The sequence below is a fragment of the Chiloscyllium plagiosum genome, chromosome 11 (assembly GCF_004010195.1).
Source record: "Chiloscyllium plagiosum isolate BGI_BamShark_2017 chromosome 11, ASM401019v2, whole genome shotgun sequence".
Taxonomy (NCBI): Eukaryota; Metazoa; Chordata; class Chondrichthyes; order Orectolobiformes; family Hemiscylliidae; genus Chiloscyllium; species Chiloscyllium plagiosum.
The window spans coordinates 33,506,009-33,532,354 of record NC_057720.1 but is presented as its reverse complement, the minus strand read 5'-3'; the positions used below and the strand labels follow the sequence as shown (position 1 = coordinate 33,532,354).

The 26,346-nt window shown below is 38.4% G+C and overlaps 1 protein-coding gene across 1 annotated transcript in view; it reads right to left on the bottom strand.

Moving 5' to 3' along the window:
• Positions 1-9,998: 9,998 nt before the first annotated feature.
• Positions 9,999-26,346, bottom strand: part of atp6v0b (ATPase H+ transporting V0 subunit b) — a 34,321-nt gene continuing 17,973 nt past the window's right edge. The window contains exons 5-8 of the mRNA XM_043699062.1: positions 19,649-19,718; positions 18,458-18,509; positions 17,567-17,757; positions 9,999-15,716 (exon numbers count right to left, since the gene is read on the bottom strand). Coding sequence (XP_043554997.1) covers positions 15,690-15,716; positions 17,567-17,757; positions 18,458-18,509; positions 19,649-19,718 — 340 coding nt within the window. The 3' untranslated portion in view covers positions 9,999-15,689. The remainder of the gene's footprint in view (positions 15,717-17,566; positions 17,758-18,457; positions 18,510-19,648; positions 19,719-26,346) is intronic.

Below are 26,346 nucleotides of genomic sequence, written 5' to 3'. Positions count from 1 at the left end.
CCAGGGTTGGAGGATTTGAGCTATGGGGAGAGGCTGAACAGGCTGGGGCTGTTTTCCCTGGAGCGTTGGAGGTTGAGGTTTATAGAGGTTTACAAAATTATGAGGGGCATGGTTAGGATAAATAGACAAAGTCTTTTCCCAGGGGTCGGGGAGTCCAGAACTAGGGGGCATAGATTTAGAGTGAGAGGGGAAAGATATAAAAGAGACCTACGGGACAAATTTTTCACAGAGGGCGTTACGTGTATGGAATGAGCTGCCAGAGGAAGTGGTGGAGGCTGGTAAAATCGCAACATTTAAAAGGCATCTGGATGGGTATCTGAATAGGAAGGGTTTGGAGGGATATGGGCCAGGTACTGGCAGGTGGGACTAGATTGGGTTGGGATATCTAGTTGGCATGAACGAGTTGGACCGAAGGATCTGTATCCATGCTGTACATCTCTATGACTATGACTCGGGAGAGAAGAACAAGATTACAAATGGATTCGAGGGTTAAAGTCTCTTTTATTCCAAAAGGAATATTGGGAATTTTTCAAAGTGTCTGAAGAGAGGAAATAATTTGTAAGGATTTTTTTTGTGTGTGTGCACTTTTTCCCATCATTCTGCTTCCATTTGATTGTTTATCAGTCTGCTCTAATGACAAAATTGGTTGTTTACCTACCTCTGGACCAGAGGATTTGATGGCAATGGATGGTGCATTTGTAATGTGGTCAGAGCAGATTGGTTTTCAGTTTTTTAAGTCTTTCTGATACTCCTGTGGAAGACTGCAAGAGTGGGAGAGTCTTCTAGTCAACCATGCTTCATATGGAGTAGTGCCACTCAAGCTGTAGTCTCTGGTGATGATCTCATGACCAGTTCCAGTAAAATTCTAGCTATGGAAACAGATATAAGCATGTGTGTTCTTCTCATGTGTCGAAAAACTTGAACAAAGAAGAATATCTTCCAGTTATGATGAATAAGCCCCATCTGAAACCTCATCAACTTCCCTGTTCTCTACATATGCTGGTTGTCCTGCTGGCTGTTTTTGGCAATCTTTGTTTTTATTTCAGCTTGACAGTCGTAAGTTAATAAATAAGTCACTGAGCAAATACTACAATCACATAAAGAAATCTTTGAAGACATTTCATAGTGCCTGAAGTTTGCAACTGACAAGTCTCAAGTAAATGATCATTTTACAGACTGACGTGAATAATTAAACGTACAATTGACATTTATAAATAATTAATTGTCTGAAGCAAATGAATGATCAATTGACTCGAACAAATAAATACTTAATTCACTGCCTGGAAGAAATAAATTCCCAATTGTTCCAAATAAATTACTTCCTCAATACAATAAATAAATCAACAGATTTCTCCAAGTCCAATTTGGTTGCCTAAATAATTCATCACTGTCTACTCTCCCTGACCCTGTTTGCAGAAATAGGATTACTCTAATAGATATTAACCTTGTTTACCCACTCTAATTTCAGTCATACCTACCAAAACCTGCTTATGTGGCAGTACCTCGAAATGACATACATCAGGTTAAACAGCAGTGTTTGTGGAGACCATCTAGACACATGAGAGTGGCTGGGTTTCTAAGGGGCCTCTGGTTGTTCATGAAAGTGATTTGACATCAATCATCCCTGAAGCTAAAAGTCAAACTTGCAACTTCTGAAATATTTGAGTGCATTATTTTTGATTAAGTTTGATTGTTTGCAGCACTGAAACAATGTTCATTCCACACCACTTCAGTCTGGCAAATTCACAGCACAATATGGATTATACCAAGCTGTAACTCAATTACTGCCCTAATTTATTTCTGTAGCAAATCTACCAAGAAATGCAGAAAATGAAGAGTTTGTAAATCATAAGTAGTCCCCATCATTGCTGGAAGTACCCCATCTTTTTGTTATTCTTCCCAAAGTGAATCACCTCGCACTTAGCTACATTGAATTCCATAAATTAACTACCAAATGGGGATGGAGAATCAACTGTGAGCCAGCAAAGGTGAATCCAGGAACAAGAGGACGTGATCAGTGACCTCTAGTGTTAGCACTATACATCAGATGGATCTGGAATGGTGACAGGACAAAATGGAACAAAGGAATGAATTCCAAGGAGAAAGAGAATAGGGATGAAAGGTGCATGAATGGAACTAGGACAGTGGTGGGATGTAGGAATAGGAGTGGGCCATTCAGCCCATTGAGCCTGTCCACTATTCAATTCGATCATGACTGGTCATCTGCCTCAATGCCTGTTTCCTGTACTATCTTCATGTACCCATGGAATAATAAGTCTTCAGAAATCTATTGAGTTGCTGTCTTGAACACACTCAATGATTGAGCTTCCAGAGACTTTGGGATTGAGAATTCCAAAGAAATTCCATCTCCTCTCAGTCTTAAATGGTCTGCACATCCCTATGGACAATTTAGCATGATCAATCTGTCAGACCTGCACATCTTTGCACAGCTGGAACACCTAGAGGAAACTCACACAGACACAGAGAGAATGTACAAACTCAAAGCCAGAGAGTGGAATTGAACCCAGGTCCTTGTCGCTGTAAGGAAGCAGTGTTGATCACTGAGCCACCGTATTAATCTCTTGCAAAGAACCTTATAAGAAGTCTTCTGGAAAGCCAAATACATCACATGTACTGGTTCTTCTTTATCAATGCTGCAAGTAATCTTAAAAACTCAAACGAATTTGTCAAACATAATTTCCCTTTCATAGATTCATGTTGATTACCCAATTTTACCATATTGTTTTCTAAACTGTTTAGCCATCACATCCTTCACAACAGAATCTAACAATTTCCCCATTATTGACATTAAATGACCAGGCCTTATAGTCCTCCATTCTCCCTCTGCCTCCCTTCTTAAATAGGAGAATTACATTTACTACTTTCCAGTCTACAGGAACCTTTCCAAAAATTAGAGTTTTGAAAGAATGAGATGGTCAAAGGTCCAACTGTTAAAAGGTGAAGGCCACAAAAGATCAGAAGTAGGAGAGTGGGATTCTGGTCAAAGCCAGACCAGCAAGAGGTGATTTGAGGGGTTCTGAAAAATTATTTTGGCTACACAATGCAAACAGATGGCAGCAAAGCAGGGATCATTCAACAGCTTGGCAATCTTTTTGAACAGATTATAAACCAGCAGGAGCAGATCAGAGCAAGTTCAGTGTAGAATGAAAAATCCCCAGTGGAAAAGCAGAAAAGCAGCCCAGGGAAGTAAATCAGGTACCAAAATAGAAGCAGTCTCGGTGAACATAGGTTCAGTAGCAATAATGATGGAAGATAAAGCAGAGCTCAGAAATTGCTGGAGAAATGGAGAAAGGACCCAGTTTTCATTATTCTGCATATTAAAAATATAGATAAACATTATCATAAACCAACAGGTTTATTTGGTGTTGTGTGATTTTTAAACCTTGTCCACCGCAGTCCAACATTGGCACCTCCACATCATGATTACCACTTTAAGCAAAGGGTTTTTCTATTAATCTGCATTCGTATAAACTCCCTGCTATTGTTCCCTCACAATCTGATCTAAAATGTTTACAAAAGGTGTCAATGAGTCATATTCGCAGACATGCCAACTGAGACTAGATAGAAGATACTTAATTTTAATTACTAACTAAAGTAGTTTGGGAAACTGACTCAAATTGTATTCAATTTTACATCTGAAATAAATATGCAAACAATTATTTATAAAGTATTTACTGAATGGTCTTTTAAGTCCTGGACTTCCCATGTAGATGCAATGGCCAAGGAGGCACAACAATGCCTCTTTTTCCTCAGGCAGCTCAGGAAATTTGGCACATCCATAACATCCCTCAGCAACTTTTACAGATGCACCATTGAAAGCATACTGTTCAGATGCATAGCAGCCATGTATGGCAACTACTCTGCCCAGGACTGTAAAAACCTACAGAAGGTTGCGTGCACTGCTCAGACCATTACAGAAGCTAACCTGCCATCCATAGACTCCATTTACACGGCTAGTTACCATGGAAAGGCTGCCAACATCAAAGACCCATCATACCCCAGCAATGCTCTCCTACAACCTCTTCCATCAGGCAGAAGATACAGAAGCTTGAACATAAGCACTAGCAGGTTCAGGAACAGCTTCTTCCTGGCCATTGTTAGGCTGATGAATGGACTCTCCAACTTCAAATAATGCTGATCTTGCGAATGTTGATTTTTGCCTTGTGCACACCCTGTGAGATGTAACTTGTATGTCTTTAAGTTTTCTTTCACCCTATGACCTGTTTGTCCTTTCTTACAATGATGTGCTTATACTGTTCATAAACAAAGCTTTTTACTGTACTTAGGTACACATGACAATAAATGATAGGACTTAAATATGGTAGTAGTACATCATTTGGCAGACCTGAATTGTACAGGACCAGCTGCATTGTTATATTGTACCTGTATGGAGTTTGATATGAATCTGTTACAGCTTCTGAATTATAAAATGCATATTTTCCAGATTTAATGCAAATATGCACAATTTATAAGGTTAAGCAGATTGTTAATTTGTTTGCTTGCTTTCATTTATAAAGGAATAAATCTGTAATTTCTCAGAAATCCAGGAGATGGCAGTCAAGGTTAACTTGATTTAGAGAATGAATACAGTTACAGTGGGTAAAAACAATGACTGCAGATGCTGGAAACCAGATTCTGGATCAGTGTCATGTGTGTGTGCGCTTACGTGTGAGTGTATAGTGTAGTAGGGTCACCTGTAGTGTCCGAAAAGCTTCGAAATCGACGTTTCGGACAAAAGCCTCCTGATGAAGGGCTTTTGCCCGAAATGTCGATTTCGAAGCTCCTCGGATGCTGCCTGAATTGCTGTGCTCTTCCAGCACAGTTACTGTGGGTGCCTAGATAGCATCTCAAGCGAATTTTTTCAAAACATGAAATTTCTGTCATTGGAAGTTTATCCAATGTATGATAACATAGCTCATTACAGTAAATATATTTTTATTTATTTTAGAAAGTTTGCTAAACTGGTGGCTTTTTTTTTCAAAAAAACCACCCTCAAGTATGTAAAAATAGATTGCTGTATTCAGCTCAATATATTTCATCTGATTTCATGGGCCAGCTGAATGTAAAATGGCAACTAAAGTTAACCAGTTGACTAACACTAACTGATGTAGCAATTCTTGGATTGGAATAGTATCAAGATACACCCAGCATTCCACCTCTGGGTGGCACAGTGGCTTAGTGGTTAGCACTGCTACTTCACAGTGCCAATGACCCAGTTCGATTCCAGCTGCAGGTGTGTGGAGTTTGCACATTCTCCCCATGATTGTGTGGGTTTTCTCCAGATGTGCCAGTTTCCTCCCAATCCAAAGATGTGCAGGTCAGGCGAATTTGCCATACTAGCGTGCCATTAGTGTTAGGTGCTTTACTGTAGTCAGAGGGGAATGGGTCTGGGTGGGTTACTCACTGTAGGGAATCTAATCATATATCCACTGATTCACAATCAACCCATGTCTTTGCACATAGCACTTTATGTAGACAGTGATTCTTCAAACCATATGGCCAATAACTTGGATCACAGCCAAAAAACTGGGCACATTTCACATTTGGTACACTCGCATGTGAAATTTCCAGGTCTGAAATCCACGAAGATTATAAACCTTATGTTAATGTGGAATTCAAATTTAATCTCACCTGATTCCATTTTATAAACAATGCTTGGTGCTCATATTATAAACTGACATTTGTGCCAATCTGCTTTGAAATATTAGGGTCTGGTGTGACATTGAATAACAGAATATTGGAATCCTGATTAATTCCCAAACTGATTTTCAATTCAGTTGAAGTGAATCAAAGGAAGCAAAGATTGTTACCTTTGCTTCTGGAGCCTTGACTCACCTTCACTCAACCTAGTATAAATACCTCCCTATTTCTCCTTTTTGTTTTAGCTTTGACAAAACGATCAGTTAGACTCGAAACGTCAGCTCTTTTCTCTCCTTACAGATGTTGCAAGACTTGCTGAGATTTTCCAGCATTTTCTCTTTTTTGGTTTCAGATTCCAGCATTCGCAGTAATTTGCTTTTATTGAAGCAAAGATTGCATTTGTCTAAACCAAAATAACAAAACTGCTAATTTACTTTTTTCCAAATATAGCATCAGTGACGAGGTGTTGTTTCAAAGAGTGATTAGGATATTTCACCCTGAATAACTCAACTTTTAAAATTCTATTTCCTCGAGAATACAAATTCATTTGCTCCTTGAAAGATTAATTCAATATTTAACCTCTTTTTCAAATGTACCTACTTTGCATACAACCAACTTTCTAAACATTTGATTTGACATTAGTTCTCAATTCTCTACAATGCTGCTTGAAATTTTTGCATTATACAGGTTGAATAATGTTTGAGAATATACTTGTATTATTCATTTGAAGTTGCAATGTGAATTAGTGCCAACTTTAAATGGTATTGAATCAGAACCATTTTCTATCGTGTAACCTAATTAACAAGATATAACTTCAATTGCGGAGAGAGTGAGGTCTGCAGATGCTGGAGATCAGAGCTGGAAATGTGTTGCTGGAAAGGCTCAGCAGGTCAGGCAGCATCCAGGGAACAGGAGAATCAACGTTTCGGGCATAAGCCCTTCTTCAGTTGCCAGCGAGAGAGCAGAACTAAATTGCTTAAAGGGATAAAAGTGGAAGTTTTGAGAGAAATAAATATTAAAGTTCCTGTAGTCATGAACTGTTCTCTTCCATACCATCTATCAATTAATTACAAAGCAGCTTTGATAGAGACTGGAGAACAGATGTCAGTCCAAATAATCATCAATGCACTCTTCAATCCTTCAATTGAACTAGCCTCCACCACATTTCCAGGCAAAGCCATTCCATACCAAAACTGTATGCTGTAGAAAAATCTTTGTCTTGTCACCCTTGCCTCTTTTGCATTTAGAAATTTAATTTATATTTAAATCGACGCCCCTTTGTTCATGTTCTTTTAATCTGCAGCAACAGCTTCTGGATGAAGTACTGGCACATGGGACTGGATTAGTTTAGGATACCTAGTCAGCATGGACGAGTTGGACCGAAGGGTCTGTTTCCACATTGTACATCTCTGACTCGGATTCTTTTGGTTTACATTTAGAAAGAAGAGAAACACTTTCTGGTTTGAATTTCATTTTTCCAATTGTCTTGCTCTTAAAGGTATATTTGTTGAGTTTATGTGAATAATCATTTTGCCAGCATGTTAACTTTCTGGGTACATGAAAAGAAAAAAAAGAATGGTGAAGACAAATCTAGGTCCCCTACAGTCAGAAACTGGGAAGTTTATTACAGGGAGCAAAGAAATAGCTGAACAACTAATGTGTACCTTAATTCTGTGTTCACAAATGAGGACAAATTACATACCAGAAATGTTGAAGATTGTGGAGCTAGTGAGAGAGCAAAACTAAAGAAATATCAGTACTGGTAGAAAAGTAATGTGGGGGAAATTGATGGGTTTGAAGGTCAATACAACCTCAGGGCCTGATATGTTTGCATCCCAGAAAAATTAAGTGCTGCCAGAAATAATAGATGCATTGGTGGTCTTCCATGATTTTATAGACTCTGAAACAATTCCTTACAGATTGGAGGGCTGATAACATAAGCCTAATATTTAAGAAAGGAGGTAGAGAGAAAACTGGGTATTATACACTGGTCAGGCTGATGTCAGTTGTGGAGAAACATTAGAGTACATCATAAAAGCTTTAAATAGTAGAGCACTCAGAAAAATGACAGGATTGAATAGGGTCAGCACTGATTTATGAAGGGGAAATTACAATTGATAGATGTACTGGAAATAATTAAGGATGTAACTATTGAAATTGATGAATGGGAGCCAGTTGAAATTTATTTGGACTTTGTTGAAAGCCTTTTGGAAGTCCCAAATAAGAGATTAACATGAAAAATCAAAATGTATGGGGGTTGCGTAGTATATCAAGATAGATATAAAATTGTTGGTAGATAGGAAATAAACTAGGAATAAAAGGGTCTTTTTCCAAATGGCAGGTAGTGACTAGTAGGGTACCACAGGAACCAATGCTTGGATCTAGCTATTAACAATATGTATTTAATGATTTATGACAGACACGGTGGCACAGTGGTTAGCACTGCTGCCTCACAGTGCCAGAGACCCGGGTTCAATTCCCACCTTGGGAGTTTGCACATTCTCCCCATGTCTACTTGGGTTTCCTCCGGTTTCCTCCCACAATCCAAAGATGTGCAGGTTAGGTGAATTGGTCATGCTAAATTGCCCATAGAGTTAGGTGAAGGGGTAAATGTAGGGGAAAAATGTAGTGTGTTGAAAAATTAGAAGACGTTATGGGGCCTTTATTAGCTCCCAAATATCTCAAAATTGGATATTTGTTTTGAATGTATACATTAGAATTTTAAAAATTAACTTCTATAGATGTGCATTCAAAATTAACGACTGATTTAGAAACACATTAAACAACCCTAAAAGATGGGTTCTAAAATCAGGTAACTGTACTTAACAATAACCTTTTAGAAGGTTCTCAGACACCTTCATCCAGACAATCAATATCTTACACTTTCTGATGAGACTAGAATGCAAAACTATTGTAATAAGCTGCTTATAGAAATTGTCTCCAAGAAAAACCCCTTTGTAATTTAATTGGAAATTACACACAACTTACAGGATGTGTTCAGAGGAGCTCTTGTGGTGTAGTAGTGTTCCTACCTTTGAGCCAGGAAGCTTGGGTTCAAGTCCCACTTGCTCCCAAAGTGTGTCATAATATCTCTAAGAGGCTGACAGAAAATACCTGTGTATGTATGACCTTCCACAATCCATGGAATGGGTTATGTCCAGTTAAAAGCAAAATACTACAGAAACTGAAAATGTGAAATCATAGTTGAGGAACTCAGCCAGCCTGACAGCATGTGGACAGAGAAACACAGAATTAGTGAAGTATGACTTTTATCTGCTGCAATGCAAGCCTTTGTCTAGACAGTAACTGCATCTCCTTGCCAGGAGACCTGGTAATATGATTCCCATATAATATTGAACCCAACTGCCTTTTTAATTTTACAATTTTGTAATAGCAGTCAAGCTACAAAGAAAAGCCTTTGGCCTGAAAAAAAGCAACCTATATTGTTCGCTGTAAGTTAAAATTCAGGAAAACTTCCTCAGGAAGATTTTGCAAGAGAATTTTAAAGAGAATAAGCTGCCAACAATCCCTCAATTACTGGCTGGCTTACCAATCCAAGCCCACAAAGGAATTCCAGGCTGCACATTCAGACACCATTTTAAAGCAAAAACACACAAACTGGTATCCTTTGATTATTTTTGTATTTGTTACTAATTAAATGTTATCAAACCATATCAATTGATATTAGTAACTGCATACCCTGTGTCTAGAAGGTATAACATAAACCATACTTTTACTTTAACTCTGATTAGTAAACCCTCCAAACGGATGAAGAGACAATACACACCCATTATTTTATTGAAAAAAAAGAGAAATTAAATAAATTTAAAAAATAAAGTAAATAAATAAAATTAATTTAATTTCTTAAAGACAGGTGGTGAGAAGAGGTAGATAAATATTTGTAGTATCAGGGCATGAAGTTAAATTTGAAGATCTTGGACTTCAAAATTATATCAAGATACCAGCTTTCAGAAAACTAAAGATTGACTAGAAATCTGATGTAATTACCGTATAAAATTAAAGATAGTTACATTTCTGGAAGAGTGATTCCAAAATGATTTAAGTCGAGAGTTGGATAAGGAAAACAAGTACAAATTGAAAAAAAATCAGGTATTCTTCACAGTGAATAATGTGTAATAGATTTCCCTGTAGGGTAGCAGCAATGTCAAACCTTAAATATTTGAGGAACAATTGGATGTTGCTATACAGAGAAGATTCAGGACATTTCTGGATAGATTAATTTTTAATAGGCAAAAAGCCATTTTCATTTATTCTGCAAAACATCAAACCTTCTCAACTATCCCGTCACTCTTTAGCACTCAATGAGAAACAGCAAGTGGAGGTACCAATTAACAAGACCGATTTTAATTTGAAAACTTTGAAGGAACTTCAAACAACTAGTCATCTCAAAAAACAAAATTAAACTACAGCAGTTTTGTTCCTCCGCAATTTAATTTGTTTCAGACATTTTGCAAGTTGAACCCTGTACAGTGCCGACATAGAATACATTCCCAAATGGCATTCTACAAAGTTTATCAGTTGCACATTTCAACATAATCACAGAACATTTGAAATAATTAGTATCATCCATCATGAAGAAATCAGATAGTAATTTTCTGGCTATTTTTACACAAAGTAGTTATAATTCCTTGATTGGAGATGAACATTTCATACAAGAATCTGCAAGAACATGTACATTACAAAGGAGATAAGAAAGGCTCATGATCGATTTAAAATCTTCTGCTGCAAATCTGCAGGAACTATTCTGGCAGATTTTCTATCAAATAGATGCAAGGGGCTGGTTACTATATTTAGTTCAGTAGGATTTACCAGAATGCAGTAGGTTGCTCCATTTAATCCACTCTATTAATTGCCTGCTAAACTAGAGCATTATATACAGATAATTATTCAATCAAAAACTGCAATTTAACTTGTAACATCATTCTCTTTACATATGGTTATAGGAAGACATGTCTCCATTTCAAGACTCAAACTACTGTTGAACATAGCTAACCAGGTTTACCAAGACAGCATTTTTATTTGCTTTGAAAATATTCTACAATTGCGTGCTTGAACAATCACGAAAACTCACTCTAGCTTTACACATCATTGTTACTTAAAAGCTAATTTGCTCCATCTTTTTATTATAGGTGATATAATCCATTGCACCTTGGGTTCTGTTGAACTGTTCATAAAGAATCCCAGATGAAAATAATTCAATGAGAATCTACTTGATTAATAACAAAAATTCCACAAATCTGTTTGAGTGCTTGCTCCAAAATGCAAATGGACTTACATGCCAGAGAGGGTTGGAGCAAGAAAGAGGAGGGAGAGACATTAGACCCAACCAAAGTCCTTTGTTTTAGAAGTTTTCACTGAATTGTAACTATTTTGCCCCTCTCATCCTAGTGTTTTAGATCTAAAATACGAGTTTACATACAATGCACCCCAAGTTTCACATCATGGCAGGTGGAGGTTAATGTAATGGTTTCCATTATAAACTAACTGATCTCATGCCAACGTGGAAAAGATTTTCAAATAGTCATAGTTTACATTTCCAATTCATGCCTGGTTTAAAAAGTATAGAAAAAAAAATGCAGAGTTCCTTGAACAAATCCTGCTGCTGGCTAATGTTTTTATAGTCAGTCATTTCATCAAAAGGTGTCAAATCAAATGCAAGAATCAAAGTAATTGCAATCTTTACAGTGCAGTACCACTTATGATGCAGGTATCTAATCTCAGATGTCATTGTCCAAAATAAATTTGAAATCAGATTCAGGTATAATTACTATTTCAATTTGGCTTCATAAATTATTTTTCCACATCCCCTTCAAAAAATAAATTCAAATATACTTGAAAAATAAATGCTTTAACTATCATTTGCGATTTGAACATTTGTACTATTAAAGCGCAGTTTCAAACTGTTGCATCCATTTGCAAATATTCTGTCTCATCTTCAACTTACTTCATGATGTGTCCAGCTAGTAGCAAAGTTAGTTCTCAAGTTTAGGACTAACTGGAAATCAAAATATAAATTTCCAAGACAACTGTAAAATTATTTCACAAATTGAAGTACAAATCCATAAACAGAAAAAGTGCCCCCTAAACTGGGCTGCATCACATAACTATCACAAAATTAAGAAAAACAGTCTACAGCAGCACATTAAGTTACATTTGAAAACAGACATGCAAAACTGAATTTCTATAGACGGATAAGGGAAAAACTTTAGAAAATGTTTTAAAATAAACAGATCTATAAATGGGTCAACAAAAATGCCACAATGTTAAGTAATAAAAACTTTAGCTTGATTTGATTTAACTGATTTTTGTCTATCATTTTATGGCTCAAAGACTATCACGTGCACTTGAACACAGATGAAAAGGCAGCATAACACAAAGCATTTAGGTAGTACATCTTGTACAAGCTGGCAGATGATCATATATAATTAAGAATTCAAGGCAGATAATGAAGAGTGAAGCTAATTATCAATATCTATCCAAGAAAGCAGTGCAATACCTTTCTTCTGCTTGCACCTACTAGCAGATGTGCATTAATGCGTATATACACATATTCAAAATCAAGTTTTGAACTGAAAGACTACAATGGCATAAAAGTATTTGAAACAAATCTCTACAACATAATACCAAAATAGTAAAAACTATGGTATGTTTCAGTTTACAGAAAATATACACCATAACAGAATATCAGGTAAATGCACCAGTTACATTATGGATCTAGCTCAAGAGTGGATAAACCAAGCACTCATATACTTTGAATTTTGTCATCAACAGCAAAATCACAGCCTTGACCTTAAAGGAAGCTCCCTCTCAGAGGTAGCAATATCTGTGGTGCCGATTTCCCCTTTCCTGGCTTGAATTTTGTATTCAAGGTATTTTCAGGCATCCAGCAGTAATGTCAAGGATAAGAAACCATATTCAAGTATTCTCAGACCACAGTGCACTAATCATGCTTCACTTTTAATTACAGTTTACAGAAGCTGAAATAAATATTTAGGACATATAGGCCAGAGGTAGAACCTGATTTTTTTTTTTTAAAAGTAGAGTTGAATCTTTACAATGGAGAGGTCTGAGATTCCACAGCCGGGGAGGTTTTGCAGCAGTGATTATGTATTTACCACACCACTAAAAAGAAACCCAGTTACACCTCATCCAAAAACAATTTGCATTTTCAATGGTTCACTGTCTGTAAATCAGTTCACTGACAAATTCCCTTATCAACATTTTCCTACTTCCTTGTAACTGCAACATCTTCCTTTTCAGTGAACAGATCTATTCTTTTCAATGTTTTCACTGATTTACACGATATTGCAAACATTTAAACTTAATCTGTGAAAATTATTTTTGACTTATCACTTAACAGTAAACTCTTTAAACTCAGTAAATTTGCCCTCTTGCTCTTAAGTGGGAGCAGTTTCTCCATATTTACCTTCATGATTTTGAATACCCCTCCCCTGTCCCAGTGTTTGCTAACTAGGGAAACAATCCTAACTTCAATTTATCTTCACAACTGAAACTGCTCACTCCTAGAACCACACTCCTGAATCATTTCTGTACTTGCTTCAACACGTTCACAATCTCCCAAAGTGCAGCAGCTTAAACAGGATTCAATACTGCAAGTTGTAGTTGAGTGAAAAGTAAATCCTATGGAGAAATGTAGAATCATAGACATCAATCTCTGGATTTCCTGTTATGCTGCACATGTACCAACTCCAGAATTGTTGAGAATTTCATAGAAATGATAGCTGTGAGTATTGACAGTTTCAGAGTCATTAGTACCTCAAAATCTGGACCACTGCGCATAAACAAATAGTTTAAGAAAATTCCTACTTTCAACACAGAATCAGTTTTGGGGGATTAGAACATTGTTTCCAATGTGCACCCCCCCCCGCCCCCAAATAAGTGGAGTACTGATCAGATGTTTAAGTGTCAGATAAAATTGGAAACAGGGATAATATGTCCTAAACATTTTGATATTAAATAATTTACTTCAGGTGTCAATTCATTCTCAAACTTGGGGAAAAAAAAATTCAGTTCCTTGGTTAAGCAACAGTTACATCTTAAAAATTCTCACCATGGTTTTCAAATCTCTCCATTGTTTCATCTCTCGTTCTTGAATCACCTCAAGCCCTACAAACACCTGAGATAGCTGAAGTCCTCAAATTCTGTAGGAGCAAATTGTTGCATATGCTGGAATCCGTACTGAAAACAATAAATGCTGGAGATCATAGTGGGTCAGGCAACACCCACGAAGAGTCATCTAGACTCAAAATGATACCTTGCTCTCTCTCCATAATGCTGCCTGATACGCTGTGATCTCTAGCATTTGTTGTTTTGTCTCCTCCCACTCTGACCTCTCTGGCATCCCTGATATTAGCCGATCCACACAGGCAGTCATGCCTCTGCTACTAGTTCCCTACATCCTGCCACGTCTCTCTCTTTCTTTAGGAAGTTCTTAAAACCCACTTGACTAGGCTTTTTAATCATCCGTCCTAGTATCTTGTGGGAAAATGCCAAATTTAATTTGATAACTCAGTGTGTCACAAGATTTTTCCCTCTATAATACAGGAAAGATATGTGTCAAGTTGGTAAAACTTAATTGGCAAAGAGACTTAACACGTTCTTGCAGTTAAATTTTAAAAAAAAGCAAGCATAATATGCAATTATAACGGGCACAAAACTTTTATCCATTAAGGTGGAAGGGCAACATTCATGAGAAAATTTTCAGATTAAACTTCCACTCAGCAGAGAGAGTCATGTTGGTTACAAGAACAGTTCATAAAGGAGCATTTCACACTCAACCAGAACCATCACTTGCCTCCATTAGTCATGATCGTTCCGCATAAGTCAACAAATTTGTTACTCGCAAAAGGAGGCAGATCAACTGATTAGCTCAAGTTAGATGGAGTTAACTTTTTCAAATATTATATCTTCATTACTGCTTAAAAAATACTCGTTATAACAAAAACAAAATACGGTGGACGTTGGGAATATGAAATAAATAACGAAGTGCTGGAGAAACTCAGGTCCTATAGGACTTAAAACATTAACGGTTTCTCTCTCCATAGATACTGCCAGACCTTTTCAGTTTCTCCACCCCTTACTTTTCCCCTTTGCAGTTACAGCCTGTTTATATTTCCTGATTTATCCAAAGCTGATTCAGTGTGAAGAGACCTAAACACTGTTGTACAACACACTTTTACTGCCCTAGTCACTGAAATGATACTTTTTCTCAGTAATCCAATACTCCGATTCAATTGGTATGGTTGAAAGCACTAATCCAACCCAGATACAAATATGAATAGGCAGGCAAATGAAAACAGACCAGCACAAAATTTAATAAAAATTGGTTTCTCTTAAAAGTATAGTGGGGAAAGCAGAGCAGGATGGGTGCAGAAAGTGAATGCTTGATGCAAACCCACATATAAACATGTACTTTATTTTTTCTGGTTATCATTGCGGTGTAACACTCAAGTTGCTCCATTACATTTACAAGAAACATATAACATACAAAGGTGCAACTTAGGTACACAAATTGATGGGAAGTGAGTTTTGTTTAACTCATCCATTGCAGATTTGATGACTGGAAGCCACAGAACTCGAATGCAAATCTATCAGATGGTTCTTTATCATCGTCACAGTTCAACACAGGTATTTTCAGCTGCTGTCTTGCACAAGGCCATAAGAAATAAATCTCTCTATTTATAAGAGACAGCAAGAGTAGTCTTCAACATTCTGTCTCATTATTCCACCCCATTTAGAATCTGAAATGGGTTACACATTTGCATGTTAATCAGAATACAGACTAAACTACGGAATACTGCTGGACAGCACCTGGCCCATTTTGCAGAACTGATCAGGAATCACTTCAGACTGTGTCACAATCACGCCTCAGCAAATGGTGGGTTAAAAACCACAAATATGTTGGAAAAATGTACACTTAAATAAATTATATACAGCAAATCTTGGTCTCATTGCCAGAATTCGGATTTTCAATGTCTTCATGATGGCTAATCTCCCATTTTCACTTTAGATGTCTGTTACAAAAAAAATAATTATTTTATAGCAATAACTGAGTGCAGAAGTAATTTATAACTTTGCATAAATGAACAGAAATAATATTATTAACTAAAAAACAGATTATATATTCTTCCTTCTACATTGATAAAGCAATGTAATTCGCATTCAAGGGTATAATTCCCTTTCAACCCTATATTCAACATTTTTCAAAATGGATAGGATATTAAGATTGAACCAATAAGTGTCCGTGACATAACTCTGCACATTCTATTCACACAAAAACAAAGCCGTAATGATAATAGATAATGATTTTAAGAAGCAAACATCTGTTTTACAGAACTGTCAGCAAAACAATGAATGTTTTCCTGAAATAAAAATTGTGATCAAAAGTTTTGGTGAAAGAGCTAGCTTTTAAAAGCTGAGAGATGGAGAAGCAGAGAAATTTGAGAACATTGTAAACACAGAGGGCAGACATGGCTGATAAATCGCAGGATTAAAAAGGCCTGAATGAGAAGAATGGAAACTTCTAAGGTGGTGACAGAGCTGGAGAAGTTTGCTGATTTATGAAATAGCAAGACTTCGAAGGGGGTTGATCACAATGAGATTTTTAAAAAAGTGAGCGGAAGACAATGCAAGTTGGCAAGGACAGGAACAATGGTCAAGAAAAATTGGCATGATAGGATTAGGCTGGTTAAAAGAGTTATAGGCTATTAGAACTTCAACATTTCAAGGCAACTTGAAATGGGTTTCAGTAGCAATTAGGAGAAAGTGAGGTCTGCAGATGCTGGAGATCAGAGCTGAAAATGTGTTGCTGGAATTAGCCAAGTGGAGGGGTGAAAATCTATTGAGGAAGGATGTTTGGAACTTTGAGCAAGTTGTCAAGGATACCAAGCAATTGGCTTCACTAAAACATGCCTCGTGAGATAGAAGTGCTAGCAGCAGTATGCACATTAGATTCGATTAGATTAGATTACAGTGTGGAAACAGGCCCTTCGGCCCAACAAGTCCACACCGACCCGCCGAAGCGAAACCCACCCATACCCCTACATTTACCCCTTACCTAACACTACGGGCAATTTAGTATGGCCAATTCACCTGACCCTGCACATCTTTGGACTGTGGGAGGAAACCGGAGCACCCGGAGGAAACCCACGCAGACACGGGAAGAACGTGCAAACTCCACACAGTCAGTCGCCTGAGGCGGGAATTGAACCCGGGTCTCTGGCGCTGTGAGGCAGCAGTGCTAACCACTGTGCCACCGTGCCGCCCACATTGTGGAGCCTAGGACAATACTTAGCTGGAGGAAATGTCAGTTCACCTAAGAGGCAGAGGCAGTGGAATGGGAGAGCTTGGCATCTCGGTGTATGTAGAAGCCACTGATAGTAACTGAAAAGTGATGAGAGCTCGAATGAGGTCGTTTGGGATTATAGTAAATTAGGCTGATCCTGCCATTATAATATGAAACAGAGCAGATCATACGGTCAGAGAGATATACAGCATGGAAACTGGCCCTAACTCGTTCATGCTGACCAGGTTTCCTAAACTGAGCTGATCCTATTTGCTTCCATTTGGGTCCTTACCCCTTTAAACCCTTCCTATCCACATACCTGTCCAAAAGGCTTTTGAATTTTGTAACTATTCCCACCTCTACCACTTCCTCTGGCAGCTTGTTCTATATATGTATCACTGTGTGTGGAAAAAGTTGCCCCTCAGGCTCCTTTAAATCTTTCCTCTCTCATATTAAAATTATGTTCTCTAGTTTTGGACACCTCTGTCCTGGTTCAGAAACTAGATCATTTCAGTAGTAAGCACAATCCAAACTCCAGATTACCAATCACCTCTTCTGAAACTTAGCAAGTCATCTTACCTGTAGGATGGCCACAATGACTCCAAACAATCCAATGGCACTGCCGAAAATTTCAACAATCAGGATTTTAACAAACAGGCTGGCATTCTGGGCATCAGCCAAAGCAGCACCACTACCCACAATGCCAACGCAGATACCACAAAACAGATTAGAAAATCCAACAGTCAGGCCAGCACCAAACATGGAGAACCCTACAAATGAAAACAAAGAATTGAGAAATCTACTAAATGGAAACCAAATCAACTCAGTTTTACCCATCACTTATTCAGTGATAGCAACAATGTAATCGCAAACAGCTCAAAGGTTTCCTCTCAGTTTCACTGCTCACATGTCTAGAAGCAGTGGAGAAAGAGGAAGAGAACAGACTCAAAGGAACGGTCCATTCTTGTTCTTATTCTTCCCTCCCCCAAAACTATAAGTCAATTACAATCCCCCATCTCACTCCCCCAAGATTGAATTCTGGTTAACACCACAGCCAATAAAGGAGATTTATTTGAAGGAAAGACAACATGCTGATTTAGTCAGGGTGACCATTATGAAAAGCCATCCCTAGAGTGTTAAATGTATAATGTTCTAACAGTACTAAGATATTAATTATGCAATGAAGCATTACAAACAGTTATTCAGTGGTTTGAATACATTTTCTCTGAACTGCATCTTTTATTTTAGTTGGACATGGTCTGTACATACCAAAGAGCTGAAAAACTCACAAAGAGTGGGCACAGACCAGTTCAGTGGTAAGAAACAGAGATGACACTATTTATACAGCCTTCTTGCCAAAACTGGAGCAATTAGTAATGGTTCCTGGTAAAAACACCCCTGCCTACAGATTACCATTTCAAATATAATGCATACAAAGGACTAAGTTGGTACAACAGAAACAAAACCTACCTGCTTGATAATTCCTGGCTCCAATTGTCTGAGGAGTGGTGCCACTGAATGGCTATGCAGAACAGAAAAAGCAAATTGTAGTAAAAATTGAATACTTGCAACCAGTTCCTCATCTTTCAAATTATTAATTTGAACAAAAGTCATGCATTTCTGGTAAAAGGCAGTTTTTGTTGGAATTAGGTAATCTTATTTATTTTGTTAACAAAGTCTTTTAACTACTCCTCAAAACATTGTTTACACAATAAACAGAAATACTCAAACGGTGAAGAATTTGGGGGATACTTTTCTTAAAGGTGGTATTAGTTGCGACATGTAAACTGAGACATGGTTCCAGAAATAAGAAGCAACATTCTTATACCTAAGAAAACTAGTAAAGCATGTCTAGGGCAAAAAAATTCAAGTTAATTTGCTTGTTTCTCAATTTTAACTCACTAAACCATAGACTATTCTTCACCCAAAGTATAAAGTCAGGTAATTTGCCCCAAGATTCTGTTAATTTCAGTTAATCCAAATATGCACAAATGTGACTCAGGGAGACTTAAGGCAAGTGTTTTAGAAATACAGATGCGGCATATGTTCAGAAACAAGGGAGCACATGTGACTCAGATTTGAGTAATATTGGCAAAAGTGAGGACTGCAGATGCTGGAAACCAGAGTTTAGATCAGTGTGGTGTTAGAAAAGCACAGGTCAGGCAGCATCCGAGGATCAGGAAAAATCGACATTTCGGGCAAAAGCATTTCATCAGGAATAGAGGCAGGAAGCATCCAGAGTGGAGGGTTTTGCCCGAAACATCGATTTTCCTGCTCCTCGGATGCTGCCTGACCTGCTGTGCTTTTCCAGCACCACTCTGATTTGAACTTTGAGTAATATTGGGCCATCCTTGCCACATTATTACACGGGCAAAAACATATGACTTATATAAATCATTGATAGCTTTCACCTTGAAGTATGTAGATAAGCAACACTGCCATTGCCTTGTAAAGCCAGTTTCTGTTCAATATTTGAGGGGACAGCAATGTAGAGACATTACTAATTGGCAAGTGTTATATGCAAATTGGAATTACTCATTGAATGAGACATATTACAGCTTTAATCAAGATGGAGATGGTATACTGTATTTTTACAAAATGGATCAGGTCAGATTTTGACAAATGTATCTCAGGTAACACTAAAATTAAAATTTCACATACCTCTGCCATATTACTGATGACAATAGCCATGATAATCCCATAAATTGCAACAGCTTCACAAAAAATGATGCTGCAACACAAATGGTAAGAAGTCACTCCTGGTGAGGTGTAGAGCAATGACAACCTGCTATGTTTATCATCTCCATTATTATGGCTACCCTAGTCACCATAAAACTTGCCAACCCTGATTTTCACAGATATTTAATTCTCTAAGCATTGCTTCTGGCATTCTCATTCCTTGAAGATTATTACATTCAGATTGTTCTCTTTTTCTTCCCAAACGAAATTTTACCACCTCAGCTCGCAAGACTGTGCACATTTCCTGTAATATGAAACTTGGTTATTTCAGAGGTGCATCATGTAGAGTACACAATATAAAAACTGACCATTTTTCCCCACTGTTCAATGCTGATATTCATACATAAAGTTCTGGACTAGAGTGCAAGCATCAACCATATTAAAATCCTTCATAATTTTAAGAAACTCTGACTTAACTTTGTAGTTAGTTCTTCCAGAAATAGAATCTCCAGCCTGACCAATCTTTATTAAAGTTATTCCTGTTTAATTCTTATTTCCTTTTTCAGTCTCTCAATATCCTTTTATTGTGACACTTAAATCAATATAGTGCAGAATATTCCAAAGTTAATCTAACCATATGTAACATGACCTCTCTGGTCTTGCCGCGCCCCCCCCCCCCAGTGAAGCCCAATTGTTTGTTTATATTTTGTGGCCTCAACTTGCGTTATTAGTCTCTAGGACACAAACAGAAATTGCTAGAGAAACTTAGCAAGCCATAAAAGCATCAACGGAGAGAAAGCGGAGTTAACATTTTGAATCCAGTGACCCATTTCAACATTCTGGAGGATCCTGCCAAACCAGAGTTTTTCCAGCAACTTCTATTTTTGTTTCATGTTTCCAGAATCTTCATTTAACTACCTTTAGTGATATTGCATTTTTATTCATACAATCAATGCTTTTATACCTTATTTAGTACTTTATCTTCCATAATAATTTGAGAAAATGAAATGACTGAGATAAATCATTGTTCTAACATCTGAGAAAATATGCAAATTAGCACATTTTGAGAAGATTTGTAGCTCAGGTTGAGGTTCTGGATGTAGGTTTGTTCACTGAGCTGGAAGGTTCGTTTTCAGATGTTTTATCAACATACTAGGTAACATCTTCAGTGCGCCTCGAATGAAGCAATGGTGATGTAGCCCACTTTCTGTTTGTGTGTTTTGGTTTCCTTCAGTTTGTGATGTCATTTCCTGTGGTGACATCACTTCCTAGATGTCAGTAGAGCGAAAAGCCAACGGGGAACTTCAAACCAGTGTCTATGGGAAAACATATACGGTCCAAATACTGAACTACAGAAACATTCATCCCAACACCCACAAACGAAGCTGCATCAGAACATTAGTCCAACGAGTCACCACACACTGCAGCACAGAGGAACTATGCAGAGCAGAGGAAAATCACCTACACAGTGTATTCAAAAAGAACGGGTACTCAATGAACACAGTCTGCTGATTCCCGAGCATCAAACCCAAACAAACAGACATAACATGTCCAGAAACCCTCGCCACTCTCCCCTACATCAAAGATATCTCGGAAATGATTGCCAGACTACTCAGACCTCTTGGCATCATGGTAACCCGCAAACACACTAAAACAGCAGCTAATGAACTTGAAAGACCCTGTACAGACAACAAGCAAAACTAATGTCATGTACAAAATACTTTGCAAGAACTGTGACAAACATTACATTGGACAAACAGACAGAAGACTAACCACTAGAATACATGAACATCAACTAGCCACAAAACAACATGACCCTCTCACACCAATATCCTTACATACAGATGAGGAAGGACAACACATCCATCCGAGGACAAGCCAAACAAGAATTCCTGAAAGCATGGCATTCCAACCAGAACAAACACATTGACTTGGATTCCATTTATCACACTCTGAGAAAAAGTATGGGAAATGGTGTCACCATAGGAAATGGTGTCACCATAGGAAATGGTGTCACCAACCCAAGGAAACCAAAACACACAAACAGAAAGCGGGCTACACTACCATTGCTTCGTTCAAGGCGCACTGAAGATGTGACCTAGTATGTTGATGAAATGTCTGAAAACGAACCTTCCAGCTCGGTGAGCAAACCTACATCAAGAAAATATGCAAATATTTGCAGATTGTCACTAAACAAAAACTGACATTTGCTCAACAACACGCAGGGAAAAGAATCTGCCACAACCATCTAGGAAGCTTTCATATTATTTGGACTGCATACAATTAGTCCACTGCATGAGGTCCATTCTTATTGCCCTTAGAATGACTCTTTAAATAATTTAGTTAATGCAACTAGGGAGGGACAAACATAGTCTTGCCAATATGCCCAGAATGTAACAAGCAATACTGGATTTGATAAATGAATAATGAGCTAGACTCAAATCAGTAACCTAATTGTTGGTGAATTTTTTATCAAATACAGTCACAGATGTACAGCATGGAAACAGACCCTTCGGTCCAACCCGTCCATGCCGACCAGATATCCCAACCCAATCTAGTCCCACCTGCCAGTGCCCGGCCTATAACCCTCCAAACCCTTCCTATTCATATACCCATCCAAATGCCTTTTAAATGTTGCAATTGTACCAGCCTCCACCACATCAGCTGGCAGCTCATTCCATACACATACCACCCTCTGCATGAAACAGTGGCCCCTCAGGTCTATTTTATATCTTTTCCCTCTCACCCTAAACCTATGCCCTCTAGTTCTGGACTCCCTGACCCCAGGGAAAAGACTTTGTCTATTTATCCTATCCATGCCCCTCAATTTTGTAAACCTCTATAAGGTCACCCCTCAGCCTCCAATGCTCCAAGGAAAACAGCCCCAGCCTGTCCAGCCTTTCCCTGTAGCTCAGATCCTCCAATCCTGGCAACATCCTGGTAAATCTTTTCTGAATCCTTTCATGTTTCACAACATCTTTCCGATAGGAAGGAGACCAGAATTGTATGCAATATTCCAACAGTGGCCTAACCAATCTCCTGTACAGCCGCAACATGACCTCCCAACTCCTGTACTCAATACTCTGACCAATAAAGGAAAGCATACCAAACACCTTTTTCATTATCCTATCTACCTGCGACTCCACTTTCAAGGAGCTATGAACCTGCACTCCAAGGTCTCTTTGTTCAGCAACACTCCCTAGGACCTTACCATTAAGTGTATAAGTCCTGCTAAGACTTGCTTTCCCAAAATGCAGCACCTCGCATTTATCTGAATTAAACTCCATCTGCCACTTCTCAGCCCATTGGGCCATCTGCTCCAGATCCTGTTGAAATCGGAGGTAACCCTCTTTGCTGTCCACTACACCTCCAATTTTGGTGTCATCTGCGAACTTACTAACTGTACCTCTTATGCTCGCTTCCAAATCATTTATGTAAATGACAAAACGTAGAGGATAGAGCAGATGAATGCATGGCTGAGGAGCTGGTGTATGGATGAAGGATTCACATTTTTGAATCATTGGAATCACTTTTGGGGTAGAAGTGACCTGTACAAGAAGGGTGGATTGCACCGAAATTGGAAGGGGACTAATATACTGGCAGGGAAATTTGCTAGAACTGCTTGGGAGGATTTAAACTAGTAAGGTGAGGGTGCGGGGGAGAGGGGGGTGGGACCCAGGAGATAGTGAGGAAAGAGATCAATCTGAGACGGGTACAGAAGAGAAGTGAGTCAAACAGTCAGGGCTCATAACATGATGAGTTCAATGTCATATTTGAAAACAAAAAGCATGAATCAGTCGCTAGAGTTTTAGATATAGTCGAGGCGAGCTTCAGTGTGATGAGACAGATTGTCCAAGGTACACTGGGGAAAAATCTACTCGACTGGGTAAAACAATTGAAGAACAGTGGGTATTTGAAGAAACATTTAACATCATACAAAAACAGCTAATACTTTTGGGGGGGGGGGGCGTGGAATCTTCATTTCACAGAAAACAGCTGTGGATAACTAAAAAGATAAAGGACAGCATAAAACTGAAAGGGCTTAAAAATGCAAAAAAAAAGCACAGATCCTACTGAATGGGAAAGATACAAAAACAAAAAGGACCACATAGCAGTCTATAAGAGCACCTATAAAGGATTATTAAAAGGATCAATAACAGAAACTTTACAGTTACATAAAAAGAAATGAGGTGATGAGCAACAATGCTGGCCCACTAAAGACTGAAAGTGGGGATATTGTCAATGATTATGTGAAATTGGCAGAGATGGTGAATAATTATTTTGCCTCATATTTATAGTAGAAGAGGGTCAACTTGCTGAAAGTCACGGGGAAGCTAACAGTGGATCCACCAAAGCTGACGTCCAAAACAGACTTTGGAGTTCAGGTGCAGAGACCTTTAAAAATGTCACAAACCAGTGCAGAAAATAATCAAGAAAAATGAATGAAATGCTAGCCTCTATATCTGGAGGACTGGAGAACAAGGATACACTGGTTAGATCCCACTCATACCATGAGCAGATCTGGGCATCATACCTTTACAAGTATATATTGCCCTTGCGGGAATTACAACATTAGTTTACAAGAATAGCACCTGGATTTCAGGGGTTAAGTTTGGAGGAGAGACTATACATATTAGGCCTGTTTTCTCCAGAATTTAGAGGTTACAGGGTAACCTGATCAAATTCTTCAAGCCATTAACAGGAAAAGATAAGGCCGAATAAAAATAAACTAATTCCACTGATTGGGGATTCAAGAACGAAGGTGCAGAGTCTGAAAATTAGGGTCAGACAATTCAGGAGATGTTAGAAAGCACTTCTACAAAGGGTAATAGATAATTGGAACACTTCCACAAACAACAGTGAATGCAGGACCAGTTGTTAATTCTAGACAGGTAATGTTTGTTACATAAAGATATTAAGGAAAATAGGCCAAAGGCAGGTATATGGAGTTAGGTCACAGGACAGCCATGATCTTATTGAATGGTGGAACAATCTTGATGGATTGAATGGTCTACTCGTGTTCCTATAACAAGTGTTTTGAAAAATTGGTATATTGTGGGGCACATAATGATCCCTTTAATATAATTTTGCAACTTGATAATTCACTACATCATGCACTTCAGATGACATGATCAACAACTGAACCCAAGAAGTAACAGGATAATTAAACAGATTTAATCACACAATAGAATAGAATAGCACAACAGCCAACTAGGAGACTGGAAACACACACACAGATGTGGCCTTAAGATAAATTTGTATACAGAATTTGAGATTTAGTATTTCTCAAAAAAAAAAATCTTAAACTCCACCAAAATAATAGCCTTGAGTAAAGAATCAAATTCATGCTTTTGTTCAATGGTGAGACAAACTAAATTACCACCATAAGACTGCAGTTTTCTACATGCACAATTTCCATGTTGATGAGGGAAGAGAAACTTTACATTTCAATAAAGTAACAAACCAAACATATCTTCTTTTAGTACATATCCTTTGTAAACTCAATTTATGCATGTCTCTTGTGGTTCTGTTCGCCGAGCTGGGAATTTGTGTTGCAGACGTTTCGTCCCCTGTCTAGGTGACATCCTCAGTGCTTGGGAGCCTCCTGTGAAGCTTCTGTGATCATTCCTCCGGCATTTGTAGTGGTTTGAATCTGTCGCTTCCAGTTGTCCGTTGCAGTGGCCAGTATATTGGGTCCAGGTCGATGTGCTTATTGATTGAATCGGTGGATGAGTGCCATGCCTCTAGAAATTCCCTGGCTGTTCTCTGTTTGGCTTGTCCTGTCCCAGTCGAATTCATGTTGCTTGTCATCTGCGTGTGTGGCTACTAAGGATAGCTGGTCGTGTCGTTTCGTGGCTAGTTGTTCATGGATGCGGATAGTTAGCTGTCTTCCTGTTTGTCCTATGTAGTGTTTTGTGCAGTCCTTGCATGGGATTTTGTACACTACATTGGTTTTGCTCATGCTGGGTATTGGGTCCTTCATTCTGGTGAGTTGTTGTCTGAGAGTGGCTGTTGGTTTGTGTGCTGTTATGAGTCCTAGTGGTCGCAGTAGTCTGGCTGTCAGTTCGGAAATGTTCTTGATGTATGATAGTGAGGCTAGTCCTTTGGGTTGTGGCATGTCCTCGTTCCGATGTCTTTCCCTTCGGCATCTGTTGATGAAATTGCGTGGGTATCTGTTTTTAGCGGATACATTGTATAGGTGTTCTTCTTCCTCTTTTTGCAGTTCTGGTGTACTGCAGTGTGTTGTGGCCCTTTTGAACAGTGTCTTGATGCAACTTCTTTTGTGTGTGATGGGGTGGTTGCTTTCGTAGTTCAGGACTTGGTCTGTGTGAGTGTCTTTCCTGTATACCTTTGTGGTGAATTCTCCATTCGGTGTTCTCTGTACCATCACGTCTAGGAATAGGAGTTGGTTGTCCTTTTCTTCCTCTCTAGTGAATCAGATTCCTGTGAGTGTGGCCTTGATCAGCCGGTGTGTGTTCTCTATTTCTGTGTTTTTAATGATTACAAAGGTGTCATCCACATATCTGACCCAGAGTTTGGGTTGAATTTGCGGTAAGACTTTGTTCTAATCTTTGCATTACCGCTTCTGCTGTGAGTCCAGAGATGGGTGTGCCGTCAACAGTACTATTATAGGACAAGCCAAACAGAGAACAGCCAGGGAATTCCTAGAGGCATGGCAC